This window comes from Clavelina lepadiformis, chromosome 1 (genome assembly GCF_947623445.1).
Source record: "Clavelina lepadiformis chromosome 1, kaClaLepa1.1, whole genome shotgun sequence".
Classification (NCBI taxonomy): Eukaryota; Metazoa; Chordata; class Ascidiacea; order Aplousobranchia; family Clavelinidae; genus Clavelina; species Clavelina lepadiformis.
The window spans coordinates 14,705,352-14,730,716 of NC_135240.1; the positions used below are offsets into that span (position 1 = coordinate 14,705,352).

Consider the following 25,365-nt stretch of genomic DNA (forward strand, 5'->3'; position numbering starts at 1 on the left):
AGCGTTTAATACCTTCTTTATGCTTTGAGATACTGTTGTTAAATTTCAGTCTGCTTTTTATACGTCCGCCATAAGACTTTCATCACAATCACCATGTTGCCGCTTTAAAATTCAGAAATTTTTTCAGCGATTTTTGCAATTCAGCGAAATAACGCACTTAATAATATACCCTACCAAGAAGTACGCTTATTATTAAAAACAAGGCTTTGAGAAAATCGGTCTATTTCACAGAAATTGGGCCATGCAATCAGTTGGAACAACACGCAGGAATGTTGGTAGATCAAACTGCGGGTTAATTTAACAGTATTATGTTTATTAGAATATAAAACTATTTTGTTATGTTCGTGCTGCGTCTGTAAGATATTAAAAGAAATGCAAGGAGACTGAAGAAATAAATAAGCTAAAAATGAATGTATGCGGCTTATGGTATGGTGTAACTATAAGCTCATATGCACAAATGCGGTAATAAATTCTGTCAAACACGACCATACTGCAGGGAGCATACATAAAAAAATGTAAACTAAACTGTCCATTTGAAAGCTAAAAGTAGAGCTAATCAAAGAATTCCATTGTCTTTACTTCTGTCGTGCCACTTTATCCATGCTGGATGTTTCGCATCTTTTCATGGAAACAGGTTTGTTGATGTTTGGGTAAGACTAGTTGTTGTGGAAATTCTCAAAATGGACAGTAGGTGTTCATCAGTAAGACTACTTCTGTGTGGCGTTTTGTTAATCTTCATCACATAAAACAACAGTTCACACAGATATGCGTTACCTGCATGTAGACAGGGATGGGGCGTTGTTTCAGAAATGAAACAAGTAAATTTTATGGGTCCCACAGTGTCAAACTTTGCTTTTAGTGTCCTATTACACTGCAGTTCTATAAGCTCCATCTGAATATTTGCAGGTGCAGTTTCTACATCACCAGCAAATGGATTGTGCAACAGCTCAAAATTACTTCTCTATGCTTCAAACTCACCGAAACGTCATGCAAGCTCAGTTTTTTAGCGAATTGTGCGTTTGGGAATGCTGTGGCATAGAACTGGTTGAATATTACCTGGCAACAGTAAAAGTGATACAAGTTGCATTTGTGCCTTCCATAAGCGCAACTTAACCTGAAACGCCTTCACTGCATCATACATATAACTAATCATACAGCCTTGTCCCGGAAGCTGAATGTTCAACGCACTGAGATGACGCACCCAGCTAAAAATGCCAAGTACCATCTCCAGTTTTCACTACAGAGTATAGTAGTGTCCTTTGCTTTGTAGAAACCGACAGATTTCCTCACTCAGCTTAAATACTCCATTGAAAACCTTTTCCGAGCTAAGCCATCTTACCTCTATATGATAAGGCAAGTCGCCAAACTCTGAATCTAACTCTTGCAGGAAAGATATAAATTGTCGGTGGTTCAGGCCTTGAACTCTGATAAAATTTACGGTTCATGTTAAGTGTTCCATTTGTAGTACTTTTCTACAAAGTTTCTTGATGTATGAAGCAGTGATATGCTATTAACTTATCAGAGCAGTTCTCTTGCTGCATCTGTAACCACATCCTTCCCACCAAGCCATTTTTCTCACCACACATCACCGGTGCCACATCTGTTACAAGCCCAACAAGTTTGTCCAACAGAAGGTTCATGTCGGTTATACATTTAGATACATTTTCATATATTTCTTTCCCTGTTGTGGTCCCATTTCTTCCTCTTTAACACACAATTTGCGATCTACTTCACGGTGGAAAATAGCCAGCTGTGCCCTATCAGTCACGTTGGTACTTTCATCAACGATGAGAGGATAAGCAACAAAGTTTTTACCTTTTTCAGTCAACTGTGTTTTTACATCAGTGGCCATCTTACAGACCCTACCAGCAACCGTATTTCTGCTAAGGCTTACTTTTGCAAGCAATACATTTTTCCCTGGACACGAGAGAAAAAGCTATTCTCTGTCATACACTTTCATCATAGAGTCTTTCAAAAATTCTCCTGTAAAAGGTCTGGCTGCTTTGGCTATATTCTTTGTCAATATAAAACTTGCTTTCACAGCAACTTCACTTTGTGATTTCGCTTTTATGGAAAATGTCTACTGTCAAAAACATCAGATTCCTATTTAACTGTTCTACCTTCTGGAGTTTCTACTCTGCCATTAAGTTTTTGAAGTTGTCTTAATGTTTGGTTTCATAGTGTCGTCTTAGGTAATATTCCTTAATTACTGCGACACTAACCCCACAAATAAGACAAACCGGTTTGCCTAAGATGATAGCGAACATATACTATGTCTGCCAGCAGTCCTGAAAATACCTGTTCTCAATGTCTACTTTTCTTCTGGCCATATAGAAGGCTACCATGCTTTTAGACTTGCAAAATTAAATTGAGGCTGCTGTACAAGAGCAGTTTTGGCTGGGCTATTTTTGATTATCCTTATGTTCTGTTATTATGTTTCATTCATCTCCTTGTAAAAACGTTAACAAACAATAAAGAAAAAGTCAGCCCAGATTGTGTGTGTTAAAATAAATTTATTCATTCTATTGTATCTTCATATGTTGGCGCAGCTGCTGTGCTATTGTATTGTGCAAAATGCTCATTTATTATGGATATGCATGTTTGTGTAGCTTCTACGTCATAGACTTCATAGTAAATGTGAGTGCTGATAGCTAGAAAAACTTCATATAAATATTTAGGCAACCAAATTGGTAGGACTATCTTTTACCTACTCCCCAATAATGACGTCACATAAAACTAAGTTAAAAGAACTTTCACCAAAGGAAAGAATTGCACTAATTAAGCATGGTGAAATGTCAACCATTGTATTAAAACACGCATTTATCAGAGAATCGTTTAGCTAATATAGTACAGTAGTAAGTGATTAGCTGCACATTACATTTTTTTCTGAGAAAATCCTGTATCAAAATCACTGTTGGGTAAGCGTACCGATATCACTGAAAAATGAACAACCTTAGCCAACATGTGCCCACAGTGAAAAAGATAGAAATTAATCAAAAAATTGCATTAGTCGAGTGAACATTATCACTTGGCAGCTATTTTTTTTCATACAATCAGCTTATCGCTAAGCCTCTAAAATTGTCAGAGTTAGAAGTTCACTCAGCCTGCAGCGAGCTCAGGGCGAAATGTTGCCAAACATAGGGCAGCCTGCATTAGAAGTTCACTGAAAGTTGTATATAATGGCCGTACTCATATGGACAGAAGATTAGTTTTTTGGCTATGTGAATTTCAGTAATTTTCGCTAAGGCTTGTATTATGCCGATTCCTCAATTCTGCATTAAATTGGCAATTTCTTTGATTTTATTTTTGTGTAAGGAGCTGTAGGCCTATCCGAAGGCCTATCTTAAACAATGCAAAGTAACATTGTTCAATTTGAATTTGCTGCTGAACAAGCCCGGTCACCTAGCTGAGTTTTTGTATCCACCAAGATTTAGGATAAAAGGGCTTAATGCAGTATTTTGAGCAAATTCTCTTATCTGAAATTCTCACACCAAATGCTTTAACTTTTAAACAACTTTTTCCCTTGTATTTTTCAAAAAAATCAGCCAAAAAGCCTTGATTTTGGCAAACAAGCAAACAAACAAACACAAAATGTCAACTTTAGCCTGAACTTACACTCAGCAAACGCCATAACAACAACAAACCATCACAAATTAAGGTCACATGCGTACTGGACCAGAACCATTTATACTTATTCTATAGTGACATTTTGCATGCGACCTTCTTCACAATCGCCGTGTTTCCGTTTCAAAACTGCTCAAAATGGTACCACAGGCCCTAAAAGGAGTAACTAAACCAAATGTTACTGGTTTGGTTATCCCATGTGGGCTGTGGCTTTATTGTCTAAATAGCAGTTAGTAGATAGGTAGTTGATTGGATTCTTTTGCACCCATTTTGTTTAATTTTTTCAATCTTGAAAATATAAATTGGTATTACACAAAAAAATTATGTTAATTAAAAGCTGCTTTAAATTAGTGGTATGTAATGCAACATGAAAATGTTTGTGTAAAATATAATTATTTTTTAAAAGCCAATATGATTTTATTTCATTTTTTGTTTAAACAAATTTTCTATTTTTAAAAACAGACATAGTTTTCTAGGTTCTTGTGTATTTTTGTTGAGATATGCACATAGTTTAGAATGTATGATACTGTAATGGATGCACAAAACTGTTGGTATGCAGCTGTTGAAAAGAATGCTTAAATTGGTATAAATATAAAAATGGATCAAAAGAACATTACTGTGGAAGCTTACATAACAGGGGCAAGCTTTTTGGTTGGTGGGATAATCATTATGGCAAATACTGCTGCAGTTGTTTGCAAATCAATCGTAAGGCTCCGATTTCAAGAGGACATCCAACGTTCTAGATATACATCCCCTGTATTAACTGAAACATGTACAAGCACTTCTCCTGAATCTCTTTATTTTGAAACCGACCATTTGCAAAAATGTGATGAAAGTCAAATTCTCCGACAGCGAAATATTTCATCATACAAACTTCAAGATAACAGAAAGCCTGGTGATAACATCTCTAATTCTGTTGAATGTTCCATGCCTTTGAAGAATCCAAGTGATACAACTGATCCTGATTTCATTAAACTATTTTTTATGTTTTGCGTGTTTGAAAATATTTACATCTTCATTAATGGATGTTCAGTTGATGAAATGCACAATGTTGTGGATGCTAACTGCAACATTTCATCAGCTGTTGAAGACTTCATAAATCTCAATACTGTATTGTCTTTACGAAAGAAATATCTGTTTACATTTCTTCATACCATTGGATTTGCTGCATTGACAGTATTTCCTATTATTCTCTACCTGACAAACAGATGTTGTAAAAGCTTTGCCGAAAACTTAATTTGCTCTGCAATTATTCTTTTGTCCGCATTTGTTTCAAGGTGTTGTGGATTTTTATTTTTTCCTCATTTGCAACTGCAAATTACAAGTCAGGGATATCTTTTGGAAAGGTAAGGGTTGTAAAGACTTAGCATATTGAGGTTAAATTCGCTGAATAAATGTTATAACATATTGAACTTATGACCTTGTCTATAATTCTGAAAGCAACGTATATGGTTTAAGTTTTTACGTAAGCTGAGATCTTAATTACTTTGTCACATGAATAGAAATGATAATATTTATAGTGACAGCGATTCATCCACATCCAGAAAGTTATGTTTTGGAAAGCAAAATACAGTATGATACTTCAGCAACTAAAGTCTGATTTATGATATTATAGTTGGTAACAATCAACTCTTAATCAATTTTTTTTTTTGTTGAAACCTGTGCATTACGTTATACTACCTACATATGTAGTTTGTGTTGCAGTATTGTGGCTTTCTCTTCCAGTAAATAAATTTAAAAATTAGGTCTATGGTATTTGCCTCACTTGTTTAATTTATTTCACGATTGTCAGTACTACTTTGATATTCATGTACGTTAGTAATAACTCTGCTTGTTTTCTGTAGGATATTATCATCGTGGATTGCATTTTTTTCCATGGGACTTGGTGTTAAACTTGTTGTAGGAACAGAACCAAAGTGTGGTGGAGATTTGTCATCCAGATTAATTTTCCCTCAATCTGTTTCAAAAGATATTGGTATTCTTTGTTGTTGCATTAAATGTCAAAAAGCAATTGACTAAAATTTTTGATATAAAAGTAAAAAGTTAAATAGTTAAAGTTCTGAGCTTATATGCTATGAATAAGCTGTATACTGTACAGTAAAATCTGCCTATTAGAGCCGTTTTGACTGATCCCGAATAAATGATGGTTTGTACATTATAAGTTCACCACATATTGTAACAACTTGACATGTAGCGAAATGCACCTGCCACAAAGAGTGGTCACTGTTGCCAAAGCTTGATAGTGCTTAGAGCAGTTTATTACATGATGACACATGTTTAGCTTGAAAATTAGTCCTTGCTGTTGGGGCATGATTACACTGTTAGAACACGCAGCCAAAACGAAGTCAAACAGTTAAATTGACCAATTCTGTGTTTCTACAAGTTATCCGAACTTAAATGGCTTTTCTTTTATATACCCGCTTTCATAGTGAAGACAATTCTCATCATTTAATTGCAAAAAATGCTTTTTAGGGAAAATTTGCCATTTGCTAGGGTGCTGTAATAAGCAGTGTTTACCGTACTTGCAAAACCAGTATGAATTTGTAGTTTTTACCATACACTATTACCAAAAATTATTGAAACTTGTTTTGTTTTTCTAAGGAAACCATTTGGAGCAAAAATGTTATCAGTCTATGAGTGATGGCTGTACCTCTCATTATCGTAAGACGGTAGGTAAAATTACATTTGCCATTGCCAAGCCATTTTATGCGTATACGGGTGATATTAAATAGGCTTACCATAGGTCCTGTTTTAGCCGAGACAGTACCGGTTTTTAAGGCTTTGTCCCTGTCTGTAAACCAAAAAGTCCCGCTTTGGCATTTCGTCAATTAGTATTGCCCTACCCTACACGAGTATTAGCATGCTGTGATTGGTCTGTTTAGCCAACTTGCTGAAAAGTGATGCCTTATGCGAGCGTTCCTGTTTTGTTGTGTTAAATGTAAAAATAGTTGTAGCGGGTAATTGGTCTAGTAGTGGGTTGATTGTTCGCGCATTCGCTAGTTCAGTGATAGTAGTATGTTATTTTTGCAGTTAAGTTATTGAAAGAGCTTATTTCGTTCTGGTACTTGTTTGCATTTCCTTGTGCAAAAACCATTTGTATGTGAAAGCCCTTATCAACTGCAAAATTAATACTGACTTTCCTGCTGTGATGTTTTTGAGAAAATAAAGTCGAATAAAGACTTTTTGAAGAAAGTATTGTGTACAGGAAAGTATGACTGGGCGAATGTGTAAATTTACACATGCCTGAACATTGTTTTTTTTTCTTGCTCCATAAGAATCAATAGTGACTTTTCCTGCTGTGATTTTTAAGAGAAAATAAAGTCAAATACAGTCAAATCCGCTTAATTCGGACACTTTGGTTCCGCTCACTTTTGGCCGAATTAAGCGGAGAAACGGCTTTGTCCGAATTAAGCGGAAAATCAGTTGTTCGGAAAATCAAGGCAAAAAACGCATTTAAAATACTGTACTGTTGCGTAATAAATGAATTGCAGCTGCGCTATACTGCAGTAACTGGCACTGATCGCATAAAACGTCTTCGTTTACTTTAGTGAGCAATTTCACTTTTTGTGCTAAACTTTTCTGTACAATTTTGTCCTACAAGATGGACGCGATTGTACCGAAGTAAAAGCGACTATGAAGCTGGCACGGCCTTATATGAGTCGATTGTCGATTGTTACTGCATGGATCGTCATTGTTTCACCATAATCGCTCATAATGCAATTGCATCTTGTCTTAAAACGAACGAAGTACTGTTTATTGTGTCATAACCTAACGATGGAATTGCGAACATGTGTCCGAATTAAGCGGAGAATTGTCCGAATTAACAGGAGTTTTTTACGTTCAATTTTTACTTTTGTTCCGTTCCCGAGCATTTTGGCCGAATAAAGCGGTTGTCCGGGTTATCCGGTGTCCGAATTAAGCGGATTCGACTGTAATAACTACTTGAAGATGGTATTGTCTACAGAAAAGTATGATTGGGCGACTATGTAAATTTGCAAATGCTTGAACATTGTTTTCATTCCTAGTAAAATGCATTATTTTAGTTTTTCTTTATGTCTTACTACTTTAGTTGTCCCTGACGATAGGAATCCAAAATAGTTTTATACTCCCAGAAAAATATGAACCACATTTATCTGGTAAGGCTCATTGCTCTGAAGCGTCTCGGTTTTCAATCACAAAAATACTGTATGCCTATATTAAATTTGCAAGAGCATAATTTCTAAGTCCCTGGTATGGTTTAAATTTTTGTAATCCATAAAGGATGAGTGCTGTAAGGTTTTTTTGTGATAGGCTATGTTATGTTTTACACAGTTTAAGCTGTGATATAGTAGGAATATACTATATTCATTTAAATGGACATGCAGAGGTCTGGCAAGAATTAAAAAAACTGATTGGTTAATCACTCAACTTTTTTTTTCATGTTAAAGAAGTATTGTTCAAGGCTATGAATAAAAGCATTTTTTATCTTTTTACGATATATAACTAAATTTGTTATATGGGTCAATGGACAGTTAACTACGCACTTTTTTGTTCATGGAAAGATAATTCTGTTCTTGAAAATGTTAACTATACAATAGTATATCTTGCAGTTCAAAGGCCAGGAAAGTTGGATTTTGTGTGCATTTCTTTTCAAATCAGGGGTCGGCAACCTACAGAATGCCAAGCAAAATCATCCGGCCCGCAGCCCCTTTACAAATTGTAGTGCTGTAACTTTATGACCCGCCTAGTGGTATTATATTTTATGACTCTTCTCTTTTTGTGCAATACGTACTGATTTTATTGTGTACTTAAAAGAAATTCCCTAATGACAAATCATACTTTATAATTCATTGTGCCAAACTTCACTCGCGCATAAGTGTGAATAAATGTGGTTGTTACATCATAATCAACACTTGTAAATGCGAGTAAATATATTCTAATGTTCCAAAACTTTGGCTTGCGTAAAATTTGCATAAAGTTACTTTTAGTAACAGCAGTTTCACCTTTGTTTCAGTAATTACAGCAATTGAGTTATTAGTGGTAAATAAGCATATATTTATCCGATTTTCTTGCAACCTGAGAATGACAATGTCGACGCAACGTAGAAAAGTTGATGCCGAGTACCGATTTTATGAAGAATGGGAGAACTAATACTTTTTCATTTACCATTTTGGTAAGCCTACGTGTTTGATTTGCAACGTTTCTGTTACCGTAAATAAGGAATTCCATATAGAGCGCCGTTATAACACGAAGCATACTAATTTTTCCAAGCTTATAGGTCTGACAAGGAATGACAACCTTAATCAGCTTAAAGAGTGAAGGAAATGAAATTAGTACGGCCCGCAGAGACCTTGCAGAACTTAATTTTGGCCCACGGTTAGGAAAAGGTTACCGACCCCTGGTTTAAATGATCGACTTGGTGTCATATAAATGAACTGAACTCAACTGTGTTCATTGCACGTTTCACCTATTTCTAAGACTAGGTAGAATTTAAAGTAGACCAGCTCACACTCAAATAGGCTGTTACAGACATTTTGTATATACCCTTAGTTGCATGCATGCTACATGGGCAAAAACTGGAAAACCTAGAGGTTGCAAATAAAGCCAAGATAAGAATTAGACCAAATGTTATATTAATAGGATCAAATCATATTTTATTTTTCTGCTAAATTGGTATTAATTTCTAGCTTTCCGGCAATATATGCAAGGTGTAGTTTTATTTTTGGCTACATTGTTTTTGGTGTAGATTTTGTAGATAGTTTCAGCCTATATCTCAAGTGGTACCAGATGATGTAATTTTGCTGAACGTATATATAATTATAACTATATATAATTAAATTAATGAATTTGTTTATGATACATCTTTTTCAATGCATTTGATTGTTAACTGTTGAAAGAATGCAGCTTTAGAAGAAAGATAACTTATAACTTACATGTTGAATATTACTGTTGAACATGAGCTGAGTATTTACTTATTTAATGGAAATGTCACTTGTTAATGTCGTTAATTGGTTATACTTATACTGATGTTGTGTGTGTACTGGTACATTATACAGTGATTCTCGAAACTGAAATTTCAAAAAAGAAATATTGCAAGACTGTGGCTAAGGCATATTGGTAATTATAAAGGCTATGATAATTTTCAAAGAAAATGTTTTGTGACATACTTCATAGTTGTTGGCAGCTATTAAAGTAAAAATGGTGGCCTTTTTGTTCGGGACTATTTTTTATTAGACAATTAATGGCACATGAACTTCCTTTTTAAGTGCTGCAGTTAGCAGCAAAGTATAATCTACTTGATTATTTCTGTTGCAGGACACCGTCATTCCAGAGCTTAAATTAAAAGAAAAGGAAACTTTTTCCAATATGGCTGGCTCAGATGCATTTGTTCCATGTGTAGTGCTGATGAAAAAACAGAACAGCAATCCCTGCAAGAGAAATTTTAACATAGGCATGGTAAACCGGGTAAGTTTTATATCTTATATAATATGGATAACATAGTAATAGTACGCCAAGACTAGTGATGCAAAGTATGCTTTAGAATGCTTTTTTGTTCAACCGATTTTTGTGTCCATTTGTAATAAACTCTGAAGCCACTATTCCAAACTAACGTTTTCAGATTGGTATATAACTCTAAAGTTATTTTGAATTGTCTGTGCATTACGAAATTGACCTTAAGACATAATTTCCATGTACTCAAGAAACCTTGAAGCAAATACTGTACTAGGTTACATATGGCAAGCATCACTGCAGATTTTCATATTTGTTATCTTATCTGGAATCGAGCTGTTAGCTTAACAGCTTAGACTAAGAAAATATGCTATTGTTATGTCCCTTGAATCGTGTTTGGGCAATGTTGTTTTGGAGAAGGCAACACGTATTTCTCATTATATCTGAACAATACAGACCGCCAGAACACGCCGGCGCGCTTCACTTGATGTCATCAAAGAGCGAAATTGCAGCAAAGAGGCTTCTAAGTGGCCTGAAATTATGTACAAAAGAAGAACTTCGCTCCCCGCTATCCTCGCCAGCTCCAAGAAAAAGGTTTAACTTAGACTACATGTGATTGCATTATATCGGACTTAGATTATTATTATTCCCATCTAAAACACTTCAAACATAGAATCAAATCAACGTAAGCTGAACATTACAGTTAAGGGCAAATCCAAAACAAGTTGGCCTTAAATCAAACAGTAGTTTTCACTTGTCAATAAATGTACTAGTGAACAGATTTTTATTAATACGTCAAAGACTCACTGTAGTGAACCAGTTATTGCCAAAATTGTATCGCAAATTCGGCCTCTTATTATGACGAAGTCAGCGGTCATTATAATGTCACAATGTAAAAAACCAATATGCCTTATGAGTGTGGACTATGGTGTGATAACTTGTTTTGGATGGAATACGTCTCCATAGGTAGATGATTAGTAGCAGGTAATGTTTATTTATACAGATGACCGTACTACTATATAAACTGGCAAAAAATTCTTGTTTTTACAAAGTTACCTCTACCGGACTAGGCAAGAGCCAACAGCTAGACTGAACTGTAATGTAGGTTAGCATTTACAATTTTACATTAACCAGGACAAATACACTAACGGCAAGCTAGTTTTGCCCTATTTAACGCAAAATGTTCCTGTTATACACTTAGTAATCTATTATTATACCTATTACTCTTGTCTGTCACAGGAAACATTCTATTCATACTTGATCTAAGTAAGTGAATTCAGTTATCCCAATTGTTTCTTTTAGTGTGACGTAATAAGAACCGCCATCTTCATCATATTTAAGTGATGAATTTACATTTTTTCGCCACTTAATTATGGCAAAAACTACTTGACCACTACATATTAGTACAACGTCTTTCACCAGTATATTTACTAACAACTACTTTTCGATTTAAAGCCAACTTGTTTTTGGTCTTAAATCCTCACTTCCCCTGACTTTAATGTTTGAACATGCAAGACCAATGAATTGAAATGCGTCAGACATAATTCACATGTACCGGTTTCAACAAAGCTGAAAAGTCGAAAGTACCCGAATACTTGGTGAAGCTCTGCTATTGCATGATTCATAATTGCGTGGTTGCAATTTTTATTTGATGATGATCACCACTTCACTGCATAGTATTTTAACAGATCATATGGATATCATCGTCAGTGTAATGGTGTGGTCACCAGGCGATATTTGCCAAGCTTTGTACAAAGTACACAGTATTACTAGTTAGTCAGGCGTGAGTATATGCAGGACCATCTTAATGAAACGCTGATTATGTATATAATCACAATATTTGTGTGCGGAAACACTTCGGTAAACTTTGTCAATCTCGTCACATTTTGTCAATATAACGACCGCACTTGTTCGTTAATTACCCATTCGGGTGGGGGGAAATTGAGATTTGTTTATCGCTTTTCTGAGTTTAATTAGCCCCAGGCTTTCATAGTTGCAGTGGAGAAAGTGGATTTTTTTCTGACAACTAGGTGCGTGAATATAATTTGGATGTAAAGACGCCTGAACCGACGTGTTTGTTGAGCCGTCAATTAGTGGGCGGTTGCTCTTGTCAAGACATAGTAAAATCAAAAGTATGCCTTTTATCTAGCGTTGAGGTTTTGCCAGCTGATAGTTAGCGAGATTCTTACTGTGGATTATTTTCTTGATGTTTAAATGCCAAATTTTACACGTCTTCTACGGTATGACGTCGAAAAAACTGATTGCATATCCGTATGTAGCTGAGAAGAAACAACGGTCAACATTGGTTAGTCGGTGTAGAGTTGACACTTTTTTGCGAAATGGTCTCTGCTATACTGTTTAATCTCGTACTGAAGGGCTTTACACGATTCGGGTTTGAAAACTAAACAAGCTTCGGAATTAACCTTTAACGGATATAAAAAAAAAACGTACTATAGAGCCAGTAAAATATCTCAATGCAGAATTTCGAGTCCACATCACGCTCTTTCATCTTGTTCGACTTTACGACTCAAATCAAGTTTAAACTCGCCTTGTGGAGACCAAATTTATCAACAAATATCGTTTTATCGTATAATTGCGTCAGTATCACTAACATCATTCTGTAAAAAAGTTGTAAAACCATTGTCAGCTATTACCAAGTAAACCGATTCTTTATATGTGTACGCCTCGTCGAGCAGAATTTTCATTGCCTTCAAAGTTCTTTTATTACATCTGGATCTGCATGTTCTTATTTGCCTTTGTGACAGAGAAAATCAAATTGAATTTTGATAAATGCCAGCAATGTTTAGTTTGTGTTTATATAGAGTTTTTAGAGATTTTTTGTCCATCTCTCTCACTGTTGGTAGGAAGCGAAAATGTGTAGGATAACGTTGCGCATGCGTCAGACTTGCAATATGGTTGTTGACACTAGGTCTCATCAAACTTAACTACCTTTGGCACTTGGTATAGAATTCGCGTAATGGTTCCCTCAATGTGACGTACTCCCCAACATAACCAGTAGAAGTGGCCGTTATTTGTTTTACATATACTTTACATTGAAAGATTCAGAGCAGAAGCAGAACTCTTTGCTGCTGAAACTTTACAAGATTTCGCACACTTTGTTTGATTAACATTTATCCGTTTTGTGGTGTTAACCTTATCTTTGGCATACTGTAATTGTGTGTAGTTGGTTAGCCTTTGGCGTTACTACAGCACAGTAGGTAGTTGGCCATTAGTGATAATTATCTAACTGTTGGGCTTTGATTCCCAATGTTTTACATATAAATGTTAACAAAACGTTCTAGCTATTATGTAAGTGAATTTGTTAGCGTTCAGACAAAGTCCGTATACTATTATGCGATTTGTTATTAAGCCTTGACGTCCACCCATAATGATAGGGCACCCTGTTTGTGCATTTAACTTATCATAGTTTGTGAACGGACGTTGGTCTTAATCACTTAGGCTTCATTATTTTGCTATCTACCGGTACATCAATTGTTACAAGGCGACTAGGAAAGCAGATTTGTATGCAGGCTTTCGTTCAGCTGTGAGCCTGTGATCAGTTGTTTATAGAGGTATAATTCTGTAGTGTATAGTACGCATGCAATATTTTCAAAGCTACCGGAAGAAACTTTTGGTAGTCAACGCTACATTTTGTAAAATGATATTTGAACAACTTTAGCGTTTTTAGGTTCTATGCAGGGGTTATTTAACTGAAGTGGCTTTTCACACTAGCTTACAGTATATATATTGTTTAACTGCGATTTGGAATACGTCACATTTCCTTCTATTTGGCACATTTCACTCATTTGCCTTTGCAGGTTTTCAGTTTAAAATTCTTGCATCAAACCCTGTCTAGATCTTTGAGTTAACCGGCACAAGTCGAACATCTTGGGTTTTATGATTGATTTCAATTGCTTGCTGTAGTCATTGTTTTGTGTCCCATATGAGTCTGAATTATGCAAACATTGTTTGATGATGATGATTCCGTGTTTACAAAAGACAGTGAAACGGTGCTAAACATTACCAGGCGTCATATGCGATGGTTAAATCTTTTAATAACGTGACCTTGTTCATGACAAATACGTAAATGTTAGAAATATCTCGTTAAGCCTAGCCATCATAGTTTTTAAAGAAAAATATGCCGTCATTGCTTGATTTTCATTGCTCATTATTATCAGTGCGATAAAACGCTTGATCTTGGATGTACCATGTTCGTCAAAGCAGATCATCCCAATATTGCGCGGTGAGTGATGACGTCGCATTGTTACTATAATTATAGCAACAATGCGTAATCCTGATGGAATTATCAGGATTACCTAAATACATTTCGTCTTTCACAGATTGGTCAATATCCCAAACCATTGCATTGAAACTTAAAAGTGCGTATATGCGCCTGGTCTGTTTATATTTTAACTTGCCACATTTATTTCACATGCTGCAATTGTTTGATTACAACATGCGTTTACGTTTTGGTCAGTTGTAATAATACAAGATCTGCTTTAAAAGATGCATTTAATTTTAATGGAAAATGCGTGGTGGTGCCCACGTCCGTCTTGTAATTTAAAAAGTTACAAGCGTGTTGTATGTGATTTTTCTGTTCTCGTCACCCAATGTATTTGAAAATTATTGTCATGGTTCACTATTTTTTCCTTGGATACCTAAACAAACTTTTAATAGAACTAACTCTGTGCACAGAAAACAAGTGTCACTACATAAAACAGTTTTGGCAAGCTTGACCCTGGAGCTCATTCTCTTAGAGCACAATAATTTTTTTGAAAAGTTACTCTGCTATTTTCTGCCATGTTATGATAAAACTATGTTGAACTTAAAGTTGAGTAACTTTTACAGATTTATCGCCGTAGGTGTTTATAATCAAAATAATAATTTTTGAGGCGTTTGTTGATAAGACTATCACGGCCGCATTTTCCCCGGCTACACACCGCTTTTAATGATTGCATAAGGGGATAAGACTTCCACTTACCAAGTATCAGATTGCTTTTGCCATCGGTTCTGAAGTAATGATGGTTTTCATTATTTTGATTAATAGTCGCAATTGCTCTACTTAAGTAATTTTACAAAATATTTCGACAAAACTTCATGGACATTTGTTAGTGTGAAGTCAACGTAAAAAGTAAGTTGTGTAGTATTGTCAGGTGAGATATCATATTTCTATCACGCCATGTAGATATTTGCTTCGTGTATTGTATTTGTCGTGATAGAAACTATCAATGACATCGTCGTGTGGCTTTGACGGTTCGCATGCATTCATTAGGACCCTGGTTATAAGTATAACGATATGGTGTTTGAAGGATATAAGATACGGAGCATATTTATACAAAAACTCAGTTGATTGCGCATTCGAGCAAATAACCTTGTGTATTGGGAAGTATGTATGTAATGGTACTCTGTTCATACATCGATAAAATCAATCGGTGTTCGATAAAGTATTTGGTTGCAAAGTGGTCGTTGTCCGTTGATCAGAAAGTGTGTACTGCCCTAGAAAGCAAAGTGACTATTTCACCGTAAGTAGGTCGCGCAACCCATTGTTAAAGATAGATGGTTAGGTTAGGAGAATGGACATGCAAAAAGTTGATTTTAGCTATTAAAGGTTTTATTGGAGTTAGATCTAGATTAGAAGGAAGATTTAAGTTAGGCTTAGGTTAACAAGAAACTGTGAAAATTAGTTTCGAACGCACGATTTTTTCCGGTGTAATAGTGGCAGCCTTTAGAAAAAGTATGTTTCTGGTTGTTATACTGTATTCCGTCTTTTGTAACAATCGTATTGACAGAAAAGTAGAACGTTAAGCGTTAAAAGAAAATAAATATTGTATAAGAGATGTTGTTGACTTGTGTACATCGTGTACTTAATCGATTTTATCAGGTGGAATTCAGTAGCATTGCTAAAAGGCAAATGACGATGGTAGCTGATGTCTTGAGCTGATCGTTCTGCAGCTTTTGTGCCGTTCATTTGCTTAACTAGAAAAATGTGATTTTCATTCTCGGTATGTTTGTGATGCGACTCGGCTTAATGCTAAAGTCTAACTGTCGCATCGCACAAAGCGCATATATCAGCCTTCCACTCAAGCCGACGCTTTCTGTGATACATGTCAAAACTAGTTATTTATCACCATTCAGCATCAGGCCGAGTGAAAGTTATGACGTAGGCAAGCTGTATGTAATAACATTATATGCGCATAATAGAAGGGCTAGGGCCAGGGCTAGGTCACGTAGTAATTTGAAAGTCTGCTGTATTTTGTTTGCGTCGTGTTTGTCACCACCCTTATTCCCAAATGCTCTTCGCAAATTGCAAGTTTTAATTAAAACGAACCTTTTGTTGTAACTTTCTAAACTCTTATTTAACATTTTGTATAATCTTAACTTCATTTTTATGGTCAACTGAGCATATCGAACACCAAATTTGTGTTCGAATTGTTAATTTTCGATTACAAATTGAATTATTAAGCTGGTTACTTCTCAGTTCTCGGTCTAATTTAAGCTAGTATTTGTTTACTGAGTGAATAACAAATTTTGAAAGGTGAACGTAATCAAAGGGCTGAATGAAGAAACAAAACCGTACAAGGCCGAATTGTTTGAAATGTGAGCCTGCGCGCAACTGTTTCCACTTTTTTAGATGTTTTCAATTTTATTATAGAACATTATTTGGCGGTGAACTGTTTTGTTTCAATTTCCAACTTTATTCTTTCGTCTGCAATCGCTCCAATAATGTGAATAGATGCTTGAGCTAGTTTTGTTTTAAAGTTGAATAGATTTGGAAAACCACTACGTAGGATGAATGAACTTATAAAAAGGTTAAGAAGCACTGGTTTAAGCCCCACTCGACTCGTATGAGATGATAATGAATTAATGTGTCTCTAGACGTAAGAATGCTGATTTTGGACAATTCTACTTCCAATTTATTTAAATTTTTGTCGTCTTCTTTTCAGTGATTTTCTAGCTACGCTGCCTGAAGGTATAGATATGATAACTAATAATTTGCCGCTGATATGTAGAACATTTTACTGTGTTCAAATAACTTGTACATGATGTTTTTAGGAAAAACTATTAACTAAGCTGATAACATTTATGTAAATATATTAGGCCCGCAGGATACGATTCCTGAAATTCATTGTATGACTCGTAATGTCATTGTACATAATTAGATACGTTGGGACCAAGTTACTGGCAACATTCCAGTTTTGTTGACTTATAGGAGCAGTGCTACCGCCTGCAAGATCGCAGATTACATATGTATTCATTTGATGTTTGTGTAAATGCCTTTGCTTTTTAAATTAGCGTTGCGTTATTACACCTTAGGAATTATTAACAGATGTACGTGCGTTTTGTATATTTTGAGATTTAAATCGATTATCTCTGCAATTTGCGTTTGATCGTGTGGTTTCAAACGACCTTATCTTAGCATTCCACAATACAAGCATTTTGCGTCAGCCTTCCAGTATGTAGCAATCCAGTAGGCTTGCATAGCACCCTAACTACAGTATGTGTTATTTTGACGCTTTGCATCTAAACTCTAAATTCATTGTATGAAAATTCTCTTTTCTCCCAACGTTTTAATATTTACAATACTGTGGTGTTTAAGCCGTTACTCAAGTTGTACAAACACGCCACTGATGATATGATTAATTAGGATTGTGAGTGCGTTTTAAATACTAACTATCCTGGGGTGACAGTATCACAACTTGAAACTTGCTTTTCGTAGACTGTAATGTCATCGGTGCTCATGGACACTGCCACTTTGGTGGAAGTTCATGCGACTCTCGATGAGCTGGCCAAAGCACCATCAAACTTCGCCGAATTTGTAAAGAAGTTGCAGAATTTGTTAAAACCCTATAAGGTAAAACGTGTTTGAAATTGATAAGCAACCTTGACTATCTTATGATATCGATCTAAATGCAATGTCAGTTGACAGACATACATACTACGCGATAAAATATCTCCGTTATGCAATAGCGCGCATGACCAACTCATTAATATTTCTTAATGGAGTTGACTTCTATTTCTGTTCGTTTTTTGCAATATTTTTTATTTGTTAAAACTGAAAAATACTAAAATTGGTTGACGTGTTAAAAGGCCGATCACATAAAACCTCGACAAGTTGTGTGGTTACAAGATAGCGCAACTGATGGTTCAGATGAAGACACCATTTGCCTCAGTACCCGTCATTCCGCCAGTAAAGTAGGTTTTACTTTTACCTTCTTTAGACGATGGTTTATGGAAAAAATTATATTAAATGTCAGTACGTTCAAAATGAACTTTGGTTTCGTACATTTTGAAATTGCCTCTGTAGAGAACCTTTGTGCGACGGTCGGACTGGCAAACTGGTCAGCGAGATCTCTTTTCTACCACGACGACCGCGACTGGTCTGCCAAAAGAAGAACCCGGTCCGGTAAAACCAAAACGTTTGCCTAAAATCGCCAAAGACAAAACGCCAACGTATGTTTGATTTTGACTGATTAGTGAGCCATTGATTGTATCCACGTTCACTTTGGTGAATTATGTATGATTAATAATTTAATGTTTGCAAATCGCAGGAGCGGCACACCTCTGGACTCGCGCTGTGAAAGTCCTGTAAGTGATGTTCCAATATCAACTCACATCGGCAGGCGAAGAACCTACCCGAATATTCCCGTTTCGTGTAAGTTTAATTTTTGCCTTCTATCTACTGAGCTATTTCCTTCCTTACTTCCTTTTAGGGGCTGTACTTAAGAAGTAGAAATTGGTAAACAGTCATTTATAAGGGTTGTGATTTTAGATTCTTCTTGGTCCTTTGCACCCACACCAAAGGCTCACCCGCCAAAAAAATGTATGTTTTCACTGTCGTGGCAAATGCGTTGCAATCAGTGTGAATCCCACCGCGCAACACCATTAATTTCGTTTGCATGAAAAAGTCCGAAACTATTCCTTAAATTTAGATAAGTAATGTGAAGTCTGTTACAGTTTCAACAATTTCTTCCGATTACGAGAGTTGTGATAACGAAGAACTTCCGTTGTCAGCCACCATCAGATCAAAGTCTGACACGGAGGGCGACGAGCATGCACCTTCTTTTCATTATCATTGTCACATTAATCAAGCAAGTCCAGCTAGTACACAAGAGGTTTGCTTACAGTCATTGATCGTCCAAACTATGTGTATATATTTATGTAGTGCGAACCTGATTTATTACACAGGCCAACAAAAAAATTTTGGCATGGAAGGTAAGAACGATTTTAGAGTATATCAGGGACGCTGAGCTCGAAAATGCCATTACTTTTTTCAAATTGGCTCTAGTTTTTGAGATATTGCTTCTTCCTACATCTACCATGAAAAGTTATGAACGTATAATCAGCAATTGAATTTTCCCTGTAGTAGAGAATAGCTTTCAGAAAATCTTAATTATTTTTTATCCTTAATCTCCTTTTGTAATGCTCGGTAAACAATTTCATTTTTTACATTAAATTTTAGACATACCCGGTCCGTAGCGTTGCCAGTTCGCCAGTAATGAACGAGGCCGTTATTCTCGAAGAGGACGAAGACTATCTCAGTAAACGTTGGAAAGATGGTGATCTTGAAGGCCATGCAATGTTTGACAATTATCAGGAAAAATTACTTGAATCCGTATATGAATGGAATTTCCGGATTTTCGAGCTTGCTGGAAAAACCCATTGCGTTTTAAGCCAGGTGTTTTCCCGTTATTTTGTGTATTTCGTAACACTGGAATCGTTTCCGAGGATTGATCAATGTTTAAACTTGCATTAACGTCCTTTCAGATGGCTTTTAAACTTTTCCAAGATACTGGACTATTTGAAACTTTCAGCATTCCTAAACGAGAATTCGTATGTTATATGCAAGCACTTGAAAATGGTTACAGAAGAATTCCTTGTACGTAATATGTTAGCGTTACAGATAAAATACTGAAAAATGAAAAAGTTGAAATTGTTAACGTTTGGAATCGTAGAATGCCCAAAACGTTCATATTTTGCTTTCATGTGTATATGTGATTTTAATTACTTTCTCAAATTTTCTTGTACCCTGTCACATAGTGTTTTAATTGTCAGATCACAATAGAATTCACGCCGCAGATGTTCTTCACGGTTGTTGGTTTCTTTCTACACAAGAAATTCCAGGATTTCAGGACCATTCTCCTCTCTTCAGTTCTGATTCCTCAGGTCAGGCAATTTGTTTCAGTGAGGGTAAAATCAAGTTCAAAACAAGTCAGCCTTAAGTCAGGAACTATTTCTCAGTAAGCATACTGGAGAAAGGATTTTTACTGCAATGTAGTGGTAAAGCGATTATTGCCATAAATAAGTGGCAAAAAACGCTAATTTATTGTTAATTACAATGGAGATGGCGGCTCTTTACGTCATGCTATTAAAAACAATGTGCATGACTCAGGTATTTGCATCAAGTATGAATCAGCTTCTTGTGGTCGACAAGTAATAGGTTCTATAGTTAAAGCGTTAAGTGTATATGGTAACGGGAATATTTTGCGTTAAATAAGTTTGGGCTAACTTACCGTTAAGTGTTTTTGTACTGGTGAATATCTGTGCTAACTGCTAAGCTACAGCTCAACTTTGGCTATTGGCACTAGCCTAGTGCGGTACCAGTAACTGCCGTAAAGACAAGAATGCTTGACCGGTACATGTTCTGTCGTCTGTTACATTCCTATGCTGAAAATAAACTTTACTTGAGCTACTAATCACCTACTTACATGGTGCATGGAGACATATTCCATCCAAAACGCGTATGCTTGCATACCAGTATTACAATAACTGGAACCTGTCATGAAGCATGTTCTGTTAAGATAGTGACGTCGTAATGGACGACATCTCCGCCATAAAAGAAACCAAATTTGTGATGCATATTTGGAAATAACTGCTTAACCACTACGTATTATTAAAAATCCGTTCGCCAGTATACATACTGGCAAATTGTCTCTGATTTAAGCACAGCATTTGTGTATGCGCAAAGATATGCTCTTCGCCACTTCAACCGTTAACTTTTAGGGGACGTTCAACTCATTCGGGGTAATTTATTTAGTACGTTGAAGTAATCAATATCTTTAATAGATTCAGACAGCGGAACAGGGACCAATACGAGACAGGTCAATAACATTGGCCATGGCTCATTAGCGCAAGCCATTCCAGCACTGGAGTTAATGTCACTTTATCTAGCTGCAGCTATGCATGATTACGACCATCCAGGCAGAACTAATGCGTTTCTGGTGGAAACCCGACATCCACTGGTGAGGTGTCATAATCTGCTGTATTACACTTAAGAGTTTGTTTGTAAATACTAAGCCAAGGTTTCTAGTTACCGTACATCTAAACGCTGGTGACATTAATGATAATTAATATATCAATAAGGCCATTCTATACAACGATCGTTCTGTTCTTGAAAACCACCATGCCTCTGCGTCTTGGGAGCTTTTACACTCCAACAAAAATTTTGATTTTCTCCGAAACCTGGAAACGGCGGAATGGAAGCGACTTAGATTTCTCATCGTTGAAGCAATCCTTGCTACCGATCTGAAAAAGCATTTCGAAATTCTTTCGCAGTTCAACAATAAGGCGCAGTGTTTACGTTCGCTTGAGGACGACGATTCTGACACCCCTCGAAGAACTGGTAAGTTTGTTTTAAGAAATTTACATTCGGCAAATCATTTTATTTGGTTTCTTGAGTTGTATGCGTTCTTTATATAACGTCCTACTTTTACCGTTTATGATGCCGTAAACTTTAAAGTAAAAGATACAGTGTCCATTGTGGTACCAACCTCGGTGTTATTTTCCAAGTAAGGTATCAGAATTGTTACCTCTTTTTGCAACCATAGTTTTGATAATATGTGTCAAACATTGATTGATGACCAGCGTCCAGAAAAAAGTAGTTTGCCTTTGCAGCTGAAATTTTATTAGACGATCTGGTGATTATGTTTTTACTGCATTTTGCGAGCCGCAGCAATTTTGATTGGACGCGTTGGTTAATATCAGCTTTACCTGAGAATGTTTGTTAAATATTGTTTCTGGACAGGCATCAATTGGAGTGCCGACGAAGACCGGTTGTTGGTTTGTCAGATGGTTATTAAACTTGCCGATATCGGTGGTCCAGCAAAACACACTCCATTGCATATTACGTGGACCAAAGCAATATGCGAAGAATTTTTTGTGCAGGTTTACTCGTTATTTGTGTGCTTATCCAAATTCATGGTTGATAAACGTTTATACTTATTACACCTAGTAGTAAACTGTTTGACATGATTGCGCAGGGCGATGAAGAAAGGAAACTCGGTGTACCAGTGTCACCTTTTATGGACCGCGAACGACCTCAAGTTGCTGAACTGCAGCGAACTTTTATAAACAATCTTATCAAACCCATTGTTCAGTCAATGCACAAAACTGGCATCCTTGCTGGAAAAACACCTGACCTTGATAGTAAGCACTTCTGTTGTCGATATTTGCATAATTGTTAACTTCTATAAAAAAGTAACATAAAAGTGGTTGGTACAAATAATAGCGTGGAATAATCGCAAGTGTTTAAAGAGGCGCGTGTGTTTGAAAGAAGAGCCAAATTTTTTGTTTATATCTTTATGTAGTGAAATTACGAAAAATGCAATTATTCAAAAATCGATGCAATTGAATCGACGAAATGAGTTATGAAATTTTAGTTTATTTCTGTAACGTAACCCAGTAAATGATAAATGTAACAAACTAACTATACCTTGCCAATGATTTTGAATTCGAATATTACTTTTCACCACGATTGTCACTATTTTAGACCTCTCCGTTGAACTTGGACACACATTGCGAAATAGTTTGCTGTTGGAACAACTAAAAGATAACCTGAACTTCTGGAAAAAGAGAACATCTGGTGATGGCCAGGCGGAAATGAACGAAGCCTTTCAATATGCAATTACTGTTCATTCCAGGTTTGTTTTTACCAATATTACTTTCGTTTTAAAGACCGGTTCGTTGTTATTTTCTACAACTGTGAATGATCGAAATTTTGTGTATACGTTTATTAACATTGCGTTTTCTATAAAAAATATCTGCTAGTGCTCGTTATTTTTCTAGTAGCCTGTATGTATCGCACCGAAAACGTTTAAATATGAAACTGTTTGACTGAATTGGCAAATGGGTTAGTATTTGCATTTGCACTGCGTATTTCCAAGCAAGGCTTAGAGTTTTGATGAAAAATACTTTTATCATAATTCCATAATTATCAACTAGGTTTTAAACTAACTGGTCGGTTTGTTGAATAGTGTTTGGTACTTTGCATATACTATCTTCGGCGCTCTCATTGGTATTTCTGATCATATTTAAATTATCTACTATAGCTCTACTGACGAGGAGGACTCAAAGCCTGGAATTGTTCCTAATCACCGCCCAAATAAGTTATCCTACGAGAATAATAATAAAGATACCAATAGTCTCTCTTGTTCGTCTGATGATGACAATGTGTTTGACAACAACAGCAATAATTCGTTATCAGAGATCGAAAAAACCTGTTGCAAAGCCGAAAAGCAGACGACACTTGCGTCATCTTCTGGAAAGACAGCAGCAGATATTTGTCCTTCAATGCAAGCGAATTCAGATTTTAAAAATAAAGACGTTTTTCAATCGTCACGTACACCGTTACATGCGCGAGGCAATCACATAACACTGCCCGCACCTTCGTCACTGCACACTTCAAATAAATGATGACGCAGGAGAATGACTGCGTTTGTGTCATAAAAGATGCCGTAACCTTTCAAACTACTAGTTTTTTTGTTGTAGATCACGTATCAGTTTCCTGCCAAAATGATTGCTTGTTAGTCATACCACACTCAGTCGATTTTCATTTAGGTTCCTTATGACATGTTTTAATATATTCCTATACACGGGCTTGTTTTCCCCATAAGTGTTTCGTTTTCACTTGCTCGTTTTCATACAAAAGCTATTTTTTGATACCGCTTTTCAGAAACTCGTTTTGTCAACTTAAAGATTTTGCACATGCATCGAAACCTATTTCCCACTTAACTTTTCTCGTTACCGTAACACAGACGTCCTGATTAGGACATTTTCTATTTGCTTTTTATTTATACGGTTGGAAGCGACTTTTTTGGCTTCTTAGTTTTCGATGTTGTTTATTCGTAGATAAACCTTGTATAATGTATATAGGTGTTGCGTTTTTCGTTATCTTCAATACATTTGAAATGATATTATGAGTATGACGAGACAATAATACAGTATATTGTTATGTAATGCTGTTGACCAATGATTGTTTAAAATCGATATCGTAAATAACATATTTGTTCCTAAGAATGTTTCTGGTAAGACGCTGTTGTGAAATTTTTAGTGTTTTTCCTCACCTTCACAGAACCAGTGAAGTTTTCTGTGAAGAAGAATTTTCTATTCGCTGTAAATTATATTGCAAAATACTAAAGTCAGAAGTTACTAAACTATACAGAATGATCTCAAATACAATTCTTAACTGGTGAAACACGGAACTTTATTTCTGCCCACTTTATTCTATCAAATATACTCTAGAGAAAGAAGCAAATAGTTCAATTGCTTTCATGGATTCTTTCATCACCAGAAGTAACAAGGCTACGCTCTTTTCCTCTGTATATCGAAAACCAAGTCAAAGCAACCGCTATTTGAATTGTCACTTCCAACATCCTCTTGAATACAAACGAGCTATGGTTAATACTTTATTCTATCGCGCCTATGCTCTTTCGTCTACTAAAACCTCGTTGGAACAAGAAGCAAAAACTGTTAAGGATTTGTTGCGGTTAAATAGCTACTCGAATTGGATTTTAAATAGATGTAAGTTTCAATCAAAGAAAAACATCTGCCCTTCCTACCATTGATCGTTATCAAGGTTTTGTGGTACTTATGTTTCCAACTTTTCAGATAAATTGAGACGAATCCTAGGTAGATATAGGATTTAGACAGTATTCAAACTTGCTGTAAAAAGTAATTCACTTTCTTGTCCAAAAGACAGGAGACGATTTATGAAATTCCATGACAAGGTTGAAGCTCCAGATACATTGCGGAAACGCAAACGCTCTCTCATGAGTAGAACTAGGATGAAAGAACATACAGCGGGTATCTCCGATATCCGACATGAAAAAAACATCTGTCAGTAGATACGCCATTAATTACGCACGTACTTTGGATTTTACCAAGACAAAAAAGATATCCTGCTTTCCGCAGTTTATTCCGATTTTTTTGCATGATGGTAGTTAATTTGAAGCTAAAAGTTTCCGTTTCCATATGTCCCTTTTAAAATATTTACATTTTATTTGTGGTTTCTTGTTACTACGCGTTTTATATGTATTT

At 36.0% G+C, this 25,365-nt stretch overlaps 1 protein-coding gene across 3 annotated transcripts; it reads left to right on the forward strand.

The window, feature by feature from the left end:
* Positions 1-4,090: 4,090 nt before the first annotated feature.
* On the forward strand, positions 4,091-24,285 carry LOC143466020 (cGMP-inhibited 3',5'-cyclic phosphodiesterase 3A-like). Of its 3 annotated transcripts, XM_076964633.1 has the most exons (20): positions 4,091-4,970; positions 5,469-5,599; positions 6,226-6,293; positions 9,919-10,068; positions 10,510-10,647; positions 17,771-17,905; positions 18,142-18,246; positions 18,359-18,504; positions 18,603-18,706; positions 18,824-18,874; positions 19,009-19,166; positions 19,514-19,729; positions 19,819-19,930; positions 20,107-20,217; positions 21,118-21,293; positions 21,415-21,673; positions 22,076-22,215; positions 22,311-22,476; positions 22,820-22,970; positions 23,379-24,285. In XM_076964633.1, exons 1-20 carry the CDS (start codon positions 4,222-4,224, stop codon positions 23,740-23,742), a joined length of 3,630 nt encoding a protein of 1,209 aa, XP_076820748.1. In that variant the 5' UTR covers positions 4,091-4,221; the 3' UTR covers positions 23,743-24,285. The 3 variants fall into 3 exon arrangements, with proteins under 3 accessions (XP_076820748.1, XP_076820828.1, XP_076820897.1); XM_076964713.1 differs by lacking the exon at positions 18,824-18,874; XM_076964782.1 differs by lacking the exons at positions 4,091-4,970; positions 5,469-5,599; positions 6,226-6,293; positions 9,919-10,068; positions 10,510-10,647 and adding an exon at positions 13,665-14,296.
* Positions 24,286-25,365: the final 1,080 nt, after the last annotated feature.

What these genes read in the sequence shown, in the direction of transcription:
- LOC143466020 (XM_076964633.1), top strand. Translation starts at nt 4,222, where the DNA reads ATGGATCAAAAGAACATTACTGTGGAAGCTTACATAACAGGGGCAAGC. An exon ending in TCGCCAGCTCCAAGAAAAAG is followed by an intron (nt 10,648 to 17,770) that starts GTTTAACTTAGA and finishes TGCTTTTCGTAG; the next exon opens with ACTGTAATGTCATCGGTGCT. An exon ending in AAAAACACCTGACCTTGATA is followed by an intron (nt 22,477 to 22,819) that starts GTAAGCACTTCT and finishes TCACTATTTTAG; the next exon opens with ACCTCTCCGTTGAACTTGGA.